This window comes from Castor canadensis, chromosome 4 (assembly GCF_047511655.1).
Source record: "Castor canadensis chromosome 4, mCasCan1.hap1v2, whole genome shotgun sequence".
Lineage (NCBI taxonomy): Eukaryota > Metazoa > Chordata > Mammalia > Rodentia > Castoridae > Castor > Castor canadensis.
Genome location: NC_133389.1, coordinates 116,410,559 through 116,431,223, shown reverse-complemented (window position 1 = coordinate 116,431,223; position 20,665 = coordinate 116,410,559). Strand labels below are relative to the sequence as shown.

Genomic DNA, 20,665 nt, shown 5'->3' with positions numbered 1-20,665 from the left:
TGTTCCTTGTATGCTAAAAGTTAGATGTATGTATAGTGTGGATATCAGGAAGTTTTATTGTTTGAAATCCATCTTTTAATTGCAAATAATAAGATTGTACATAAGCTAATGGATTACCAAGGAAATTTATCAGTGATTTCTAGAAGAAAATGAAACATAAACCTCAATGTAAAAAAAGTAAAATAAAAAACCCTCCATATGTCAACGTAAGCAGATGTTGGTGTTGAATTTACATGGATGAGAAAGCTATAAAACCTCCCTTGAGCCACTCGTAGTTCATTTCAAGGCCAAGAACGCCCCCAAAATCTGTTTCTAATTTTACAGAAATCTTTTGAAATTTGGCACAGTATACAAAAGTCCGTGGAAAGAAAAAACTCTTGTCCTGACTTCGGCTTCCAACTCAGAAGACAGACTTGCTTCTTTTCAACGGTTTTCACAAATTCAGTGACCCACGCTCTACAGCTAACTTTCAAAAACATCTGGAAAAATGAAGGTTAGTATGTGCAGCCCCTGTTATTGCTAAAGAATGAAGGTTGGGTGGATTTTGTGTTATCAGAGTTTTCTGTTGCTTAAAAGATGAGGATTTTTACGTGAATATTTACTTCCTGGAATGGGCTAGGATTGGGAAATTGTTCTGAATATACTGTAGAAACATTTGTCCTTGCAAAGCTGGAAGAATTCCAGCAATTATCACCAGATCAGTGGAAGACAATCACAAGCTTTATGGGAAAGGAGAAATAGGATTTAATTGTAAGCATAACCTTGCCATTTCTACTGTTTATGTAGCTCGAACTGTGTATATGCCTGATTTTCTTTATTTTATGTAGACATGGATAAAAATTGTATTTGGAGTTGCTACTTCAGCTGTGCTTGCTTTATTGGTGATGTGCATTGTCCTACGTCCTTCAAGAGGTAAGAAATTTCTCTGATTTGCTCAATTTGCCTAGAATAGCTTGGAAAATGCACTAATGTGTGATCTCAAGTGGTTGAACATTTCCTAAGTGCTTATTTTCCAAAGTAAGGCTGTTATTTCTAAGAAGACATATAAGCTCACAGATATGTTGTAGTGCAAGTCCAGAAATACTGAAGAACTTAAGGCACGGGTAGGAAGAGATTTACAGTGTTATTTCAGCACAGAAAAATCTGGAAACTCTTCTACATCACCTCCACAAGCCCAAACCAGATGTTAAATACAACCTTTGATAGGTCCTTAGAGTCAATATTTTTAACTAGCATTGTTTTTCATTAATAGGTTTATCTTATGGAAAGCAAAACTGAGGAAGAACAGACAAGTTAAAATAGAATCTGTGGAGGATTTTTTTTTTTTTTACTACTAAGTAGTCTTTCCAAAATTTTAAGGAAGTTGAGAACAGAACTCTCAGGAAAAAGTGAAATTGATGTTCTAAATGCAGTAGCAATGAACAATTAAATTAAAAGCTTAAATATATCTAATCAAGCTTTCATTATTGATAAATCAAATCCTTTTACACAAAGGCTTAGACTGACATTAGCTTCACTGAAAGCTGGAAGTTACTATGGACTGATACTCAGGTTAGTTTTAAATTAAGACTATTGATAGTATAGCAATATTAAGGAATTGTTTTTTTTTATAAAAAGGAGACTTGACTAAAATAGCAACAAAAATAAAACAGTAATAAATCTTAGGGTCTAGGAAAAAGGGGAAAGTTTATTTTAACAATATTAAAAGTTTTAACAACTAAGATGGAAACTATTTTTGGTTAAAAGTTAACTAATAGTAAAGGAAAATCAATGGTTCACTTTCAGCCAAAGAATATATGAATGAAAACAAAACACATAAAAATTTGGAAAATCCAAAATGCTCGTGGGATTTTCATAGAACTAGGAAATGAATATAGGTTAAAAGGACGAAGATGGTGTTCTTATATCTGCAATTTAAATTTTAATCTCTATTTCCACTATCTAGTAGCATGATATCTGCTAGTTCTTAGGCTACTGAGATATGTGTAGTATGTGTCTCTAGTTTTTATAGTTTTTCAAGTTAAGATTGTTTTCATATCAGACTCTCTTCTCAAATCATTCTGCATCTACATTTCCTTCAAACCAGCCATTATCAGGAGATGGGATAAGTCTCTGATTTTTTTAATCTAATCCATTAAAAATTAGCTCTTGATTTTTAAAGGAACTCGGGAGTACTTGAAATTGACAGCTTGCTCCCTCAAAAATAAAAGTTCTTAGAGCAAAAATATGTGAGTCTTATTGGAAACCTGTTTCCATGTCCACAGAGATTACGCTTTGGAATTTGAACTATAGTCCCTAATTAGAAACATACTCTATTTATACATTATGAATAGTATATAAGTATGGCCATTTGTGTCTACACTTATATTTATACAAATGTACTTTGTGTAATTACATATAATCCCAATCCTTACCTTCTTTCCAAGTTTAGATATGTATAGCATAACAACAAATATGTTATAAACTATATGTAGAATAAAGGTCCTATGTCTTTTATAATATAGTGTTCTGTTTCAACTGACAGGATAATTCTCAAAGTGACTTCCTGATAGGGTGAAATAATCACATTAAACTTGAGATAAAATTTTAGTACTCATTTTGAAATAGAGAAATCATGAAGAAGCCAAGAACTATTTTTTGTTCCATAATATCATTCTCTTTTTATTCTAATTTTGCTGAAGAACTTCTTTAAATGTCACCTAAATAGCTTGCACATGAGACTAGTCACTCCCCCCATACTTTCTTGAGTGGTTCCAGGATAGACACCCTCCTTTGCTTGAGTTAGTGCCATTGGCAGTCCTGGTGCAGTGACCTCCTTCTTCTGTCTCTCTTCTTTCTTCTCACATCCCACCTCAAGTATCCTTGGTCTGGGTGCCAAGTCCAGTCTTCACTCTCATATTTGCCCAGTGCCTTGTGAGAATAGGATTTGAGGTTGCAAAGCAGGAAGGAAAGGAGGAAGAGAAAAGGACAAGGAATTCTAAGCCAAGTAAGCTCCGACTTAGGCTTCTTCTCACACTTCATCAGAAATCCCATTACCTCACATTTGCCTTAGATGCTCTTGTATTTACAACCTAGCTATAATATGCCAATATAAGAGTAGTCTTGAGAAACTTAAAGACATACTTAGGTAATATTCATTCATTGTTTTATTTATATACTATTGTATTAAGTCCCACTAATTACCAGCCTATCATTGTCCCAGTTGCTGGGGTTACAAAAATGCAGCAATCTAGATTTTCCTCTAAAAGGCAAAGGAGTAAGAATCCAGTACTTTTTACAGAGAGAAGGGCTTTTTCATGAAGGAACAGGGTCCCCAGAGAACCAGCCTCAAGATTAAAAGAGCTTTGGAACAATTACACAGAGTGTTAGGAACAAATAGCAATATATAGTAATGAAATGAGAAAATATCGATACAGCTCACTTACATAATAAAAAAAAAAGAACTTATTTTTGAAAATTCTAGAACATTCCTTTACTATTTGTTGAAATAGACGATACACATAGGTTTCTACACCTTGGTCCCATGCTATCCTCCTTGGCTTCAGTCTATTTCCTTTCACCTAATTCTCTTTCTTTTCTCTGACCTCCATTCATTCTTTCTCTTGCAATTCTTCTTCTTAGGCATTATATCTCTGTCTATGTGAATAAACAATCAGGCTTCTCCTTATTTTTGTTGACTTCAAAGACAAACATACAGACCTTCTGTTTTAAGAGATTTACAAATGAGGGAAACACAAAAAACTAGAATTAGAAAGTCACAGAGGTTCCAGAATTTTTCCAGTAAATTCTACACAGTCTTCCTTGCTGCTTGGTGCTTTATGTTTCCTGAATTCCTGAACCTTTGTGAAAGGAATTTTAGGAACTCTCTGACCTTTCCTTGGATTCTACTGAGTATAGATTTCTCTACATGATAATAAACCAATATTCAATAAATGTTAGCTATTATTTTTCTAAAACTTAAAGCGTAGTAAATACTTAATAATTGGTATCTAGAATTCTATTGTCTTCTCCATTCTAATATAGGTATATATAATCAAAGATGATTAGTAAGCTCTTCTGTTTCATATATTTCAATTAAAAAATTGTTCTCTTTAATTTTACAAGTCTTTATCCTTGAGTGTCATCCCTGGTCCTATACTTCACTTGATTGGCCCAAAACCAACAAATACTTCAGAAATTTTTATGTGTGAGCCGCTCCTAGAAGAAAGGAAGAAGAAAGATAAAAGAAGTTGAAGTTGGAGAGGGAATGAGGGAGAGAACAAAGAGGGGAATTATGCAATGTGAAGATTCACAAGTTCTCCCACATAGTGCTCTTAGTGGTTCTCAGTGAAAGGAGAGCCACTATTGGTCAGACCACCCTGATATTCTCTTTCTTACCCTTACAATATTCCCCTTCTGTGATTGTTATTGTTGCTAATACCAATTTGTATTAATTGCCAATTTTTAAAAATCAGATTTCACATAAAATGTTATATTTTGGGCTTCTTTTTTAAATGCTTAAGTGTTTATTACAACAATATCCAACTTCTCAGAACCAAAATTTGTATTAGTCTGCAAGAGTCACCAGAACAAATATACCACAGCCTAGGTACATTGAACAGCAGAAATTTGTTTTGGAAGCACAGTTCTGGAAGTTGGAAGTCCAAGATCAAAGTTCCAGCTGGGTTGTTTTTCCAGAGACTTCCTTCCTGGGCTTGCAAACAGCTGTATCCTCATTTGGCTTTCTCATGTGCATGTGTACCTCTGGTGTTGTTTCATCCTCTTATAAGGACTCAGTTCTATTGGATTAGGGCCCAACCCTTATGATAATATTTAGCTTTAATTACCTCCTCTAAGAACTTGTTTCCAAATACAGTCCACATTGAGGTTTCTGGTATCCTTGTGAGTGATCTAAAGTTATATAGAAAAACTGGAGTACCTTATAATCTTTATTAAACTCCATTCTTATTAATCATAAAATGAATAATATTGTTTAGTATCTAAATTAAAATTTTTGTGCATACACTGATTTTATATTTGGCAGGAAAAAAATCAATGTGTTTAGGACTCTATTTTAAGGAACAGATTATAAAAACTGTATACCAAAAATCATATAACTTAGATAAAACAAATTTCCAGAAACATATTATCAAAACTTATTCAAAAAGAAATAATAAACCTCAAAAGAACTATAACACCTAAAGAGATTGAGTTAAAGCCAGACATGTTGGCACACACCCATAATCCCAATACTTTAGAGACTAAGGCAAGAGGATCACAAGTCAGTGGACAGCCTGGGCTATACTGTCAGCTTCAGGCCAGCTTATTCTACACAGTGACATCCTACCTCAATAAACAAAGGAAAAAAATCAGTAAGTAATTATATATATATATATATATGTAAAATAAATAAGTATAAAATAAAAATTTTACAAAAAAGTTAAAGTTAGTCATTTAAAAACTTCCCATTAAAGAAAACAATAAGTCCAGATGGTTTCACTGGCAAATTTTACCAAATACTTAAAGAAAAATTTGTATCAATCTTTTATAAACTTTACTCCCTAGAAAAACAAAAGAAGAAAGTAAACTAGCTTCCAAATTTATTCTGAAGGCCAAGGTTACATAACACTAAAACCAAAAACATCAGAGGAAAAACAAATTCATCAATATTTTTATGAATGTGATCAAAAATCAACAAAATAATAATAAACAAAATCCAGCAGCATATTAACAGGAATTACACATCAGAGCCAGTGAGAGTTCTCCCTAGAATATAAGACTTTTTAACATTTGAAAAGTAATGAAATCAATAACAGAAAGAACAAAGAAAACATCATCCCTAGAACAGTTTCAGAAAAAATCCAACACACTTTCATGAGAAGAACACTCAATAGACAAGAAATAGATGAAACTTTCAACCAGTTAAAAGAAAGGCAGTTAAAAAAAATCACAGCTACTATCTTACCAATGGTGAAAGAGTCAATGCTTGTTCTCCTAAGATCAAGAACAGAAGAACAGTATATCTGCTCTTACCACTCTTCTTTTCAATATTTTGTTGGTGTTTCTAGATAGGATAATTAGCAATTAAAAGAAATACATGGTATTTATATATCTTTATTTGCAGATGACATGATCTCATTTATAGAAAGTACTGAGGAATTCTCTAGAAACCTATTAGAACTAGTAAGTTCAGCATAGTTTGCAGATACAATATCAATATATAAAAGTGAATTGTATTTCTAACTATTAGCAATGCATAATCCAAAAACAAGATTAAAATAAATGAAAAAATAGCTCATGTTTACTGACTAGAAAAGCTAATAACTTTAAATGACAATATTCTCTACATTTGTCTATATATTAACTGTAAACTCTATTCAAATTCTAGAATTTGCAGAAATTGATAAGCTGATTCTCAAATTCATCAGAAAATGAAAGTGACCCAGAATAGTTAAAGTAATATTTAAAAAGGAAACAAAACTAGATAAATCATACTTCTTACTTCAAGGGTGATATTGGACTCTCTTCCTTGCACCATACACAAAAACTAACCCCAAATGGACAAGAGACCTAAATAAAAGAGCAGTGTTTTAAAATTCTTAAAATATGCCCTTGGATTAGGAAATGATTTCTTAACTATGACCAAAAGCACAAACAACAGAAGACAAAATACATGAGTTGGAATTCCTCAAAATTTAATACTTTTGAGTTGCCAAGGACATCAAAAAAGTGAGAAGACAGGTGAGCACTGGTGTCTCACACCTGTTATCCTAGCTACTCAGATGTGACAATCAAGAGGATCACAGTTTCAAAGTCAGTCTGGGCAAATTCTTTGAGAGACCCTATCTTGAAAAAACTTAACACAAAACAGGCCTGGTGGAGTGGCTCAAGTGGTAGAGTACCTAAATAGCAAGCCTAGCAAGTGTGAGGCCCTGAGTTCAACACCCGGTGCCACAAAAAAAAAAAAAAAAAAAAAAAGTGAAAAGACCATCCACAAACGTTAAAAAAAATTACAAGTCATAATCTGATAATGGACTTACATTCAGAATATATAAAGAACTCTTGAAATTGAATAGTAAATAGGCAAATAAGACAATTAAACATGGTTGAAGGATATACATCTTGTCAAAGAAAATATGCAAATGACTAATAAGCACATGAATGATTATCCACATCATTAATCACTAGGAAAAGGCAAATCAAAACCATAATGAAAGACCAAGAGTGAAATTGCAAGGGGAGTAATTAGCCATTCACCTAAATGTGACAAGCCCTGCTCTTGGGTATACAGTAGAAATGGAGAAAAGAGACAAAGCACAGAGAAATGTAGTAGTCACCGGGCCTGGGTGTTGGACAAAGACAGTAAGGGAAGCATGAACCACTGAGTTCAAACCCCAGTACTTCCAGAAAAATCACTTTCAGAGCTAAGAGGTACTACTTTCCTCAACTAGACAGTCAGAGCCTCATAGCTAGCATCCCCTTTGCTTGGATAAAGCTCAAATTGCCTCATTTTTCTCTTAAATGGGGCAAAAATTATTTTACCCTCTATAAGTTGCTTGGTTCATGTCTTTCTTTTTGTATTTAGTGTATGTTGTTGCTGTTTTATTATGAGTACACTTCAATTTTAAATTAAAGTATAGTGGTATAGTGTTGAACCTCTAAAATCAGATGGAGCTGGATTTAAACCCCAAATGTGCTATGTCTTTGGCAAGTTAGTTTACCTCTCTAATTTCCATGTGCTCATTTGTAAATGGTGCTCATAACTGTATTTATCTCAGAGGATTGCTGTGAAGACTTAATCATGCACATAGGATTCTTGCTATTTATAAGAACTTAGTAAATTAAAACTACCTCAGGTCCATTTAAAAAAAGTTCTCATTGTTGGTCCACATTTGATCATAAAAGCTAGTAAATATTTGTTACACTTACTCCTGTGGACTTACTTCAGAAACAAACATAACCCAAGGTGATGGTTAGAAAGGTGGCTCCTCTTTAGTAGCTTCTCCTCAAGGCTAGCAGAAGAATGTGTGTGATTTGCCTGAGGTCCCACACTACTTTCTTGGAGTGTCCTTGTAGGCATCAATTCCAAATCAAGTATAAAAGTGAGAATAAAAGGCCTAGCAGCTATTGTATGTCTGCTTAATAAAGCATATTTACTCCTTTGTTGTGATGAATATTAGAACTAATATCAGATGTTTCTATTCTGACACTCCCAATCTTTTAGGATTAGACAATTAAATGGCAGACAGAGCCCTAATAAAGATAAAGGGAAAAGTTTTAAGAAAGAATTAGGAGGACTGTGAATCATTACTTTCTTGTGAATCACTTTGTGAATTGTAATTTCTTAGATACATAATTGAAATAACTTTCAGCTTTTCTTAAGTTGAAAATGCAAATAATTAAAGCATAGTTAATTTAATTGTTTAAGTGGTGTGTGAGTAACAGTGCTAAAGATGGGCCAAATTAAGTTTAAAGTCACAGTCAGAATCAAGTCTTAATCAAGTATCAGTTATGTATGGAAGAGAGATAGGCTTTCTATTTCCTCTCAGCTATTAGAATTTAAAAATATAAATGCCAAAGCTATCCTTCCAAAATCACCAAATGATTATATCTTGATATCAAACATTATTTGGAAAGAGACATGAAAATCTATTTGTTCATCCAGTAATTACAAATGGAACATTTTTCTAGGTGCTGAAAATTTTTAGTGTATTTAACTCTTTGGAGATATATTTCATACTGATTTATACATATACACACACTCAAAACACTAGAAAGCAATGATCCCAATGCTTTGCCACCATTTTACTTTGATCTAATCAGGAGCAGAATAAGATGCCTTGCTTTTTCTCCACTTCTCCAAGATCAGAAAAAGGGAGCATCCCTAAAGAAGAGCCCATTGGCAGTCATGTGCAAGATCACTGAGCTGGATCATAAAAAAAAAACAGCCCACCAACATTCCCCAAGAGTTTTCTGGAATATATTCTCAGAACTACAAGAATCTATCTATTCTCCATGAGGTATAAATTGCTGTGTAACCTCACCCACCTTCCAGGAATTTATAGTCACAAAACAATTCCACTAATAGGAACAGGAATACATCGAACAGAGTAGAATTGGTGAAATTATTTAATTGGGATTCTGAGTCTTTGAAGAGAATCACTCAGGGGGCTTTTCTGGGAACTCCATCCCAGAGATTCTAATTCAGTAGGTCTGAGATAAGGACTAGAAATTTGTTATACAAGCACTGCACATGGTTTCAAGGACCAAATTTAGGTAAATATTTAAATGAAAGCTTATATAAGCAGAAGAGTGTATACCTGAAATTTATAACATGGACTAGAGGGTAGAAAATGAGGGCAGGTATATATTTGAGAGATAATATTGTAATACAAGCTAAGACAATATTCGTCAAGCTAGTTTACTTTTCATCCAACAAATATTTCTTGTGCTTCTACTTTATGTAGGTACTCTCCTAGCTGCTGGCACATAATAGGAAGAAAAATCAAATGTAGACTCTACCTTTAGGGTCAGAGACCTAGACCTTATGGAATTCTTGGCCAGACAAATATAGACATGAAAGGTATTCATGGTCAATAAATTAAAATAAGTTGAAATGACAAAGGCGAGTGGTGTTTTCATAGTGACTAGTTGAAGGTTATTTCTGATCATGATGGTTGGGTGATCAACGTTCAATAGTTTAGTATCAAAGTAGTATAGTATTTAATATGTGTAAATAATTGCATCTTGGACTAGAAATTCTAAATAAATGTTATGTTTTATTTCCATCTTAACATGTAACCTAATGTAACATCCAGGAGCAGATGGATTACTCCACTGTGCTATAAACATGTGGTCACTTTCAGCAGGAAGAGAAGAATGCCCAATTTAAATTCTTCCTGTCTTATTGGGGATGAATTTAACAGTGGCCAGCCAACCAACAACATAATTACACTTTCCAAGCCCTCACTACATAACATATGAGGCAGTTTACAAAGGTAACATGAGGTTAGGAATAATCAGCCTATGCCAGTTTGTGCCATTAAGCCCTGTTCCTACATAAATGTAGCTGGCTCATCTGTGTAAGTATTTGTACATTACTTAGAACTTACTGGATGGCAATGAGGATTATCTTCATTATAATGATTAGTAGTACAATTAATACATATTTAAAATACTGTACAGATATTTTGAGTCATAACAGGACATATGTTAAGTTCTCTATATAGATTGTTGGCATTTATAATTTCCATGCAGCCATATAAATAAATGACTAACTAGGAAGTAACATGAAATACACCATCAAGTACAGCCTTCCTGGATAGGCAAATTTAGAGATTTAAAAACTGAATCACTAATCTTTGGTATCTTTTCAAAACATCTGATAAGGATCAAGATGATCATTAATGATATGGAAAAGAAATTAAGTAGGTATTTAAAAATAATCTGCAACTTTTGCCATAGGTATAATATTGGTACTAAATATACTTACAATCATAATTATAATAGTTCAGTTACAGAGACACATGACAGCCACATTTTCCTAGAATGATCAATGTATTTTAGAAAGTAGAGTACAAGTATATCTTAATTGTATAAACTAATAGCCTAATCTGGAATTGCATTTCCCAAACTGTGGTTTTAACAAATCTCTAAAAACAATAAAAGGAAAAAAGTCTCAGTGGTCAAATTTGTATGGGAAACATTGCTTTGAAGTATTTATTTGAGGAATACTGATGAGTTATGATAATATTAAAGGGTAACATTGAAGGTAAATGTTTTAGTTGAATTATCTCACTTAATTCAACCTTCTGTAAAAATTATAGGCAAAGGTAAATAAGAAAAACAATGATATAAGATATAAGCCAAAACCAAAGTCTTACTTATGCTAAGCATAAAAAGTAAGAGATTGCCAAGGTTATATCCATTTGTTGAGCTAACATCAAAAAACTTTAGGAAAAATTACCTAATTACTTTGGTATTCACAGCTAATGGGTTCACTATATTTAAAAATTTTCCATCTGGATATTCAGTATTATGGAGACATAAAATAAATGTATCTCAAATGGAAAATAATTTCCACTATAAATAGAGTGATAGTTTTCCCTGACTACATTAGAAACAGATAGTGATTTACTCTTAGGAAAGCTAAATAAAATTGAATTTGTTTCTTGACAATTATTTTAATACTATTATAAAAGCTCTTTTATTTATTGAATGGGAATTACAAAGTCAGTGGTACAAATTCTGCACAGCACCATTCAATTAAATAGAAGTTTCACATAAATGATTGTGTGGAATATGCAACCTTAGAATGCAGAGAGAATGTAGGAACATGAATATTTAAAATATGTCAGGTGCCGGTGGCTCACACCTGTAATCCCAGCTACTCAGGAGGCAGAGATCAGAAGGATCACAGTTCGAAGCCAGCCCTTGCAAATAGTTCCACGAGACCTTGTCTAGAAAAAACCCTTCACAAAAAAAGACTAGTGGAGTAGCTGAAGGAGTAGGCCCTGAGTTCAAGCCCTAGTACTGCAAACGTTTACCCACACAAAATAACCTATGGACTACTTTAATGTGATGAAGTAGTCAATGTCTAGTTATAAAGAGGCTCAACAGACACTTGTATTCTTATAGCATAATGACCAGAATAAGTTTTGCTAAATTAAGAAAAAAAAAAAAGGTCCTTATCAAATGCATGGAATACCCACACATCAGGTTAAGATAGCAGAAGACTTTTTATGCTAATTTATGTAACTTCAAGATTGTAGAGTAGGTTGAGTTTCACATTTCCAAATCTTGAAAAGCATGGTTGGAAGACATTTCCCTTACATTATAGGAGAGCAAGTGGGGGTGCCAGAGACTGACCAAAGCCATATAGGAAATCAAAAGAAAAGTACATATCTCATCCATTCAATCATATCCATCATTTCATGAATTCATTCATACAACAAGTATTTATTAGTGCCTCTATATGCTAGACACTGGAGAGGAGCAAAATAAGATGTAGTCTCTGGCCTTATGGCAACTGTTTTGATTATATAATCAATAATAATAATCAAATAATCACATGACTGCACACATAGTTTGAAAACCAAGACAAGTTCTCTGAAAGAAAGGAACATAGCCTATGGGAATTGTGCAATAAGGGAGCCTGACTAAGTAGGAGTCAGGAAGGGCTCCCCAGAGGAAGTGACCTGGAATTGAGCATCAAAGGCTGAATAGAAATCATGAGATAAAGGAAGATGTGGAAAGAGGTACATAAGCCTGCAGAGAGAAAGGGGTATTTGAGGAATACATAGCCCAGAATGTTTGGAGTATAGACAGTAATGAAAAAGGCTCAAGAAGGAAGGCTTTTCTGGTAGGTTTTCTCAGACCAGTCAGGGCCTACAGTCCAAGGTTAGTACTTTTAGTCTTGATAAGAATAGTCTTGAGAAGCGATGCAAGAATTTTAGTGGAAGGATAATATTATGTCTCCTATCTTTGACAGTTTTATTTTTATATGGACAAGTCCCAGATTCATAAATACTATTTGAAGTGGTGAACATTTTGATAAGGTTGGAGTTATAAGTAGGGACCTGGAGAAAGAATTCGGAGATATTTGCCACATTATAAATATGTAACTGCCTAAGGGATCTGTCTAATGAGTTTCTATGAAAATACTGTTGTGTTTGAAAAACACAATTGTGTTTCAAATAAGGATGAAATTCACTTGTGGTTTGTGAACTACATTAAGTTAGTTTTTTCCATGGGAATTCTATACTTTCAGGATTTGTAAGACCCTTAGCCGAGATCATATGTTTCTCTTTATACCTATTCAATTTCTTTTTATAAAAATACATAATCAAGATAAGAAAGTTACCCATACTCATTAATACCTTTATTGAGATTTTTGAAGGTACAGATTCTGGCTGATCTCATTTAACAAAGTAGAATGCTAAAAGATATCACTGAAAAATCGATAGAAATCCAGTTCAAGTATTGAAAATGAGAAAGTACAATGGAGTACATGATGTGAGGAAGTATAGTGAACTGCTTAAGAGGCTGGGTTTTTAGTCAAACCCACATGATCTGTAATCCCAGTTGTACAAGGGCCAGAATTGTTGTAATTTCATCTCATATTTGTCCTCAGAACCCCCTAACAGCTGTTTTCTGCCTGAAGAATAATGTCCCAACTGCTCTGTGTGGTCACCTCCTATAGTTTTCATCTTCCTCTACACGTTCCCACTAATTGTCCCTTCCAGACAATCAAACTACCTCTAAGCCTAGGTTACCTTGTCTACAAAAATGTATTAAGATCAGAGCTGGAGATATTGCTTCCATTTCCTGTGTGGGGAACAGGAAATGTTGATCTCTTTTTTTCTGTCCCTGACCCCTGTCTATACTTTATCCTGTTATACTAAAATAAATCCTTACTAAAACATTAAAAAAAAATCAGAGCTAAGCAAGCACTTTGCAATTGCAGGTCCTGTCTTTATAGGAGAAAGATCAGATGAAGGCCAAGATTAGAACTTATTTGAGCTATTAACCTTGTATTTAATAATAACATGTTTCTCCTTCCTTCAAAGTCCCTAACTCTGAAGAGGGAACAAGGAGAGCACTCACCCTGAAGGATATTTTAAATGGGACATTCTCTTATAAAACATATTTTCCAAACTGGATTTCAGGTAAGTAAATTATTTATTTTCTGGGGTTTTTTAAATGCATTTGGTTTTGGTTTTAATGCTAATGCATCTTCTGTAACTGAAATCATATCAAGTGAAATGAACAAAAAGAAGAAATATTAAGAAAACTCAAGCATCCACCAAGGCACTTTTGATAAGATCATTCATACTGAGTTTGCCCAATAGTAGGTTTTGTCAATAGGAGTTTTAATATGAAGATAAAAATTGAGAATACATTATTAAAATAATTTCAGTATCTGGCATAGTTTTTGAGAATGGAAGATGTGTACCTGTTTAGAAGTCACAAGAATTTTGCCCAAAGAGAAATTCCATCATAAATCTAGACAACCTAGAAAACAGACAGAACCCTTTCAAGATATAAAATTGATGTATATATGCTAAGTATGGAAGCTCATGCTTACAATTCCAGCTAGTTGGCGGGCAGAGATTGGAGGATTGTGGTTTGAGGCCATTCTAGGCAAAAAGAGCACCACCCTATCTCAAAGAACAAACAGGATATGGTCATAATGTCAGTAATCTCAGCTATGGGGGAGGCAGAGGTAGGAAGATCACAATCAGAGGCCAACTTTAGGCAAAAGCACTAGACCCTATCTGAAAAATAACTAAAAGGAAAAAAATGGTGTTTACACATAGTTTTTCCAATTAGAAAGTGATCAAATAGGTTTAATCAAATAAGTAGTGAGAGCAACTAAACAGTTTAGAACATTATAGTTGGACATGGAAAGTGCCACTAAATAAAATAGAGTATTTTTAGTTTTTCTATTTAGAATATGAAAATTCATATGAAGAAAAGGTCTTAAACAAAAGCAGGGAAATCCAAACATAATTTATTTTTTACTATTGCAAAAGAAACACACCATTTTAAACTAGCTTATCCTCTCTGCAACTGGAAGAAAACATAATTTCATTTCTCAGCACCTGAATCAGTTAGAATAGGACCACTGCCAGCACATATAGCATCATTGTGTGAAGCATAAAGAAATGTCCCTTCCTCCCTTCCCTCACCAACTTCTTATTTTAAATCTGACACAGCAATATGCACTGACAGGGAGGAAAAAGAAAAACAAAGTCTGTGAAGAAGATAGATTCCTTTTGTTGTACATCTATTCCCTGTTAGGAGAAATCATTTCAAGTTTTGCTTTCTTTCTTATTTAAAGGGCAAGAATATCTTCATCAGTCTTCAGATAATAACATAGTACTTTATAATATTGAAACAGGAGAATCATATGTCCTGTTGAGTAACATCACCATGGTATGTATCAACGTCATCTTTCTCCTTAGAAACCTTTGCCAGCGCTTCCCTGACCAAGGGACCAGTTCCAATTCTTTGCACTTCATCTGGATCCAATATGCTTTCCCAGCTCTATCTCCCCTGTAGGCCCCAGTGCTGTGTTTTAGTTACACTAGACTTCTGTCCTGCTTTGTTCTAAGTAACCTAGTATCTTTCTTCTCCTGTGGAAAGCAAAAGAATTATGAACTTAGTCCTTAGAGTCAGGCTAATTGAGATTTAAATCCTGGCTCTATCACTTACTAATTTTGGAACTTTGGACAAGGTTGTACATTTCATTAACTTTGTTATGCCTTAGTTTCTTTCTCTGTAAAATGGGCCCAATCCCCTGAATTCAAATTCCAGCACCACCAAAAAGAAGAATTAAGAAAAGTAACATTTGAAAGTGTTTATGAGACAGTGGCTAACAGAATAAACACTCAACAAATGGTACCTGTGAATTATGGGTACATGCTGTTCTGTCTTCCCAGGCTTTCAATCCTCCTATTTCCTGTACTCTTAAAGGTCCACCCATTTTTCAAACCAAGTTCAGACAACAGTCTCCTCTGTGTAACCAGTTATTCTCTTATTTTAATTTACTGACTTCTTCCTTAATGCTTTTGCAACACTATGAATCTCTTTTATAGATTTTTCTAATTTGTAGTGTTATTCATTCACAAGCTTAACATTATAAGCTTCTTGACATGACAAAGTCTGTCTTGTTTATTGCATCCTCCTGCATATTGTCTAGTGTACATACTAGGTTACATGTGAACATTTTCTTCAATTATATTGGAAGTATATGCATATAAGAATATATTAACAATATGGTACTCTTTTTTTGTGTGTGGTACTGGGGCTTGAACACAGGGCTTCACGCTTGCTAGGCCAATGCTGTACCACTTGAGCCACTCCTCCAGCCTTGTTTTGTGTTCGGTATTTTTCCAGATAGGGTCTCACAAACTATTTGCCCTAGGCTGGCTTTAAATAGCGATTCTCCTGATCTCTGCCTCCTGAGTAGCTAGAATTACAGGCGTGAGCCAACAGCACTCAGCTATGATACTCTTTTAGAACTACTAATTTACATGACTGTAATTTTTTTGCATTCTAACTAACTTTTTTATAATTCCAGAAAAATGTGAATGCTTCAAATTATGGCTTATCACCTGATCGGCAATTTGTATATCTAGAAAGCGACTACTCAAAGGTATCAACTATTTAGAGTTTATTTAATTGTATCTCCTATTAATCTAAAATTAGTTTATAGAAGTAAGACAAGAGTTTACCTTCATCTGTAAACATTCAAGAAGTTAATGCTTCACTAACTCCATCTCTAAATATCCAAGAAGCAAAAGGAGCCAAAAAGAATAACTGAAACATATACAAATAGTTCAGGATTTAGCATTCTTGTCTGGTTATTATCAAGTAGTGGAAATTACCTTCTTCTGGTGGAAGAAAATCTCATTTGGGGACTCTGATCCCCATTAAAAAAGAGAATTATTCTTGTATTTCTAAAGCAATTTAATATCATAACCCATTAGCCAATTCTTATACAGTTTAATTTCATGAAAGCGTTTTACTATTGAAAATGGAAAAGTCAAGAAGTAGCATATTTAAGTCATTCGCTCAAATGTGCTAGTATACCGTCAGTGTTAGAACAGGATTTAAATCTGGGTCTTTGAAAGCCTAATTTAGAAAGACTCCCACCAAACCAGACTATGTATTATTGAATTCCCCCTACTGAATGCAGCTGTCCTATAACTTTATACTGACAAAAGTACAAAGTATTTTATTATCAAGTTAAACATCTAATAGTTATTTTGATCAAGAAGCTTTTGTTTTGACTGCCATTTTTCAGATCCTACCTGAGATGCAAAACTCCCTTAATATTCAGAAAGAAAAGTTATTCTTCCCCCTTCTGGGTTCCTCAGTCAGCTGATTATTTTCCAGTAGCCCAGGTGCTGCTCACCAAGATCTTCAGAAAGTTGCATTTCAACCTGATGAAGACCTTTGTCAAGTTTGAAAACCTTTTATACAACAGAATCCAAAATAATATTTAACATTGCTCACTAACCCCCAACACATACTTAAAAAGAAAAAGAACAATTTTATCCGGAAGGAATTATAAATGAAATGTCTCCTATTTATTCTGTCAATTTCTATTGTTTAAAAAATGTAATTAGTTAAAGACATGTTGCAACAAAACTATATGTTGAATGAAATTCTCTATCCTATTTTAAAGGGCCTCGTTGTCTTTACCAAGGTGCAGAGCAGTCCCTGTGGTCTGTGAAAAACATAGTGACTTTACTTCAATCTAGATAAAACATGAAGGAAAAATTCCTAGGATAGAATGTGTCAAAGATGGGATTTTTATATTAGGAAGTGACTTTGGATATGCTTTTTATGGAGTGAAAGCTTAATCACTACTGAGATTGGTTCTGGAACATAGACAAACAGCACAAAAGTCCACAGTAAAAGTATTTAAATGAAATCATAATTTGCAACTGAAATATATACCTTCTAGAGCCTTGTGAAAATAATCCTTTTATAATTCTGAAACTTGAATGATCTATGATTATACATTATTGATATGAGCCTATTAAAACTTGTATTCTTTGTCTCTATTCTTTCTGACAGCTTTGGCGATACTCTTACACAGCAACATATCATATCTACGACCTCAGGAAAAGGTAAACACCAGTGCTGTTTATTAACACTACTTAAATCTGATACCTAGACTTTTCCATGCCATCTCTGAGTTGAAGTTAAGACTATGCTATCTTGTTACTGATCTTAATATCTTCATTTTTAGAATACATGTGAGCCCATACAAAAAAAAATTCTAGGAAATTCTATGGAATATCCACCTTTCATTAGACTCATATTTTGCAGTTTATATACAGCATAGTTTTTCTACTTTCAGAACGCAAAATATAGATGTGGTATTTATGAAAATAAACATATACCCAAAAGACAAAAACGTATATGAGGAATGACACCATTTTCAGGAGGGTGGCTTTTTTTATTAGAGGAAGGCAGAAGGGAGGGAGCTGCAACAATCACATCTGAACACATACTTCATTCATTGGTTTTAAAATTGAGTTTTGAAAAGTGATAGAAGGACTGGAGGTGTGGCTCAAGTCAGTGAAGCCGAGTTCAAACCCCAGTACAACTTAAAAAAAAAAGTGGAAAAAGTTTTAACATTTAAAATATTAAATGTTCTCTTAAATTTAGAAGGTATGTAAATTGTCATTTATTATATTATTTTCATAATTTTCTATACATTTTGACTATTTGAAGTGGTTATCACTTAAAAGAATATAAAATTAAAAAGAACCCACAGATAGACAAGACTGAGGGACAGAATTCTGAACACTAGGAAGAGTATATAAAGGAACAAACAGAAAAAAAAATGGAGTTTTCAGAAAATCCTCAGTATCACTTTAGCTGAAATTGGAGGAGGGGTCTGTTTACTAGTGTAAGTTTGAGAAGGAGTTGAGGTCAGAAAACATAGATCAAATAATAATGAGAAAACCATTTAAAAGAGTTTAGATCTCTTCCTGATGACAATAGGAAATCATTGAAGGATTTTAAATTGGAAATGACATGATCAGATTTGTACTTTAGAAAAATCACTCTGGCTAACTGAGGACAATGAATTGGCTTAGTTAGTCATCTTAACATGATACCCTCTTTGCTGTTATATAAAAGGTAAAAATAATAGTATGGTTTGAAGTAGTATTGAAAAAATCTTCTGGTCTATTTCTCCTTTTGTCTAGCAAGAACACAAAAATTTTAAAAAGTTATCTACTTTTTCTAAACATTCATAAAAGAATCACTGATCTCCTTACACTTTCAGATGAGGAAACAGGAGCTGCTTCTTAAAGTAGAATCTAAATCATTCTAAGGGATTCTGAGTCTTTCCTTTTCCTGTGTCCAGTTCATCACCAAATTCAAGAAATATTCACTGAGCACCTACTATGTGAAAACATGTATAAGAGAGACCCAAATGAGTTTGAGGAACTAACCTCAAAAAATCTTTAGTCTAGTAAAGTGGGAATGTTAGTTTTTCAGGATAGTTTCTTAGGACTTTAATCAAGTGCTTGTTTTTCTTTTAATGGTATGCTGAGCTTAACCAAGTTGAAAATGATTCCAAAAGAAAATGACAATATTATTGTTTAAATCATGGTTTGTATAAGCATTAGGGCCTAGAATGGTATTAAATATTTAGCTTGTCTTCAATGTATTTAATCAAACCACTTTTTTTGTTTTGTTTTTCTTTGTCTGCACAAAATTTCCAGATTTTCTTTTGCTCAGGTAAATAAGTATAATTTAAGTGAGAGATGACAAATTTGTTAAGATTCAAGGCATGACTGAATGACATTAATTCCAAGTTTTTTAATGCCTCTGAGTCTAAAAGTTAAGCACAGAGAAAAAAAAAGATGTTTCTGCTTTCAAGCTAGGAGATGACAAACTTTGTAAAGCATCATCTCCATTAGTAACTTCACTTCCTGATTCTGAGTGACTCAGGAAAAAACAGAAAATGGCAGCTGTCGTGGCTTGCCAGATATGAAGAGGTACACACTAAGATTTTTTACCTTGGGGCTGTCTACATAATTCCATAGACTAATTCCACCGGAATAGAAAATTTAGGCAGTGCAGCAATGTCAAAGGTAAACTGACACAGACTTGAGACAAGTACCTCTTTTTTCTGGGTCATTACATAGACCTTATCCTCACACTTCCAATATTCCTGACCTCCGAGGGGCCTGGTGCTCATACACTGCCCTCTGTCGCTCAGGATTCCCACTTGCCGCACCCTTCCTCCTTCCTCCAAGGGCATCACTCTTGGTCCCATCAATCCTGTGACAGTTTTCCTCAATGCTGGCTAGATATTTTGCTTCATGATCTAGTAAAATAAATCAAGATAATGTGTGTTACAGGTCTTCACAAGTATCCAAGCTTTCAGAGAATATGTAGAAATGTAGAAAGGTAGAAATGTCAGGCACATCTTAGGTCCAGGTTGGAGGGATTGTTTGAGGAAGCAACAGGGTATTTTTCTTGAGGGTCCTCAAATTATACTTTGGAGGTAGGTCTTGCTTTGTTGTCCCACAAAAACATTCTTATGAAACAATTAATACAATCTTCAAGAAGATAAAGTCAAAACATAAGCATGGCATACTACTACACTTTAACACATGAAAATCTAAATGCATTCTTGCTGAAGAACTGTGAAATCTTCACAATGCAAGTCACTCAGTTGAGTACTTGCAGAGTGACTCTACACATCAAAGTGAGATTTTTGGCCAATAGAATATTTGAAATTTCCGCAAGGGTGGAGAACTTTGCAAGCTTAAGGCATACTGCCCAGTATACGATCTGTTTTTCGGTTTAGCTTGAGATCAGATGTTCCTTTCCTTTTCTGATTTCAAGTCAGATCCCTGGGGAGATTGTCAAATGGCATCTTATTTTCAAAAATTTGAAATGCATATGCATTCACAGAGATGGGGGTTGTGAATGAGAATGTGGAAGAGCACATATTAAACTTCAGCACAATTATAGAATTTTAGAGCTGCAAAGCACTTCAGCAACCATCTTACTCTGGTGTGTACAAATTTTACAGTCTTAGGGGTTAAAAGACTTGAGTTTAATTTGGAATCTGCCAAGAACTAGCAATGTGTTCTTTAAAAGTAATACCATCTCTCTGTGGCTCACAGTTGTGTTCTATGAAATG

General features: G+C 33.9%; 1 protein-coding gene across 2 annotated transcripts in view; it reads left to right on the top strand.

Moving 5' to 3' along the window:
- Nucleotides 1-334: 334 nt before the first annotated feature.
- The window catches only part of Fap (fibroblast activation protein alpha), a 62,598-nt gene continuing 42,267 nt past the window's right edge, over nt 335-20,665 (top strand). The window contains exons 1-6 of one of the 2 annotated variants that reach the window (XM_074070959.1): nt 335-493; nt 828-912; nt 13,548-13,646; nt 14,822-14,916; nt 16,064-16,138; nt 17,569-17,621. In XM_074070959.1, the coding sequence (XP_073927060.1) occupies nt 488-493; nt 828-912; nt 13,548-13,646; nt 14,822-14,916; nt 16,064-16,138; nt 17,569-17,621 (413 nt within the window). In that variant the 5' untranslated portion in view covers nt 335-487. Of the gene's footprint in view, nt 494-607; nt 751-827; nt 913-13,547; nt 13,647-14,821; nt 14,917-16,063; nt 16,139-17,568; nt 17,622-20,665 lie in introns of those variants that run through there. The other variant, XM_074070960.1, reaches the window with a different exon arrangement.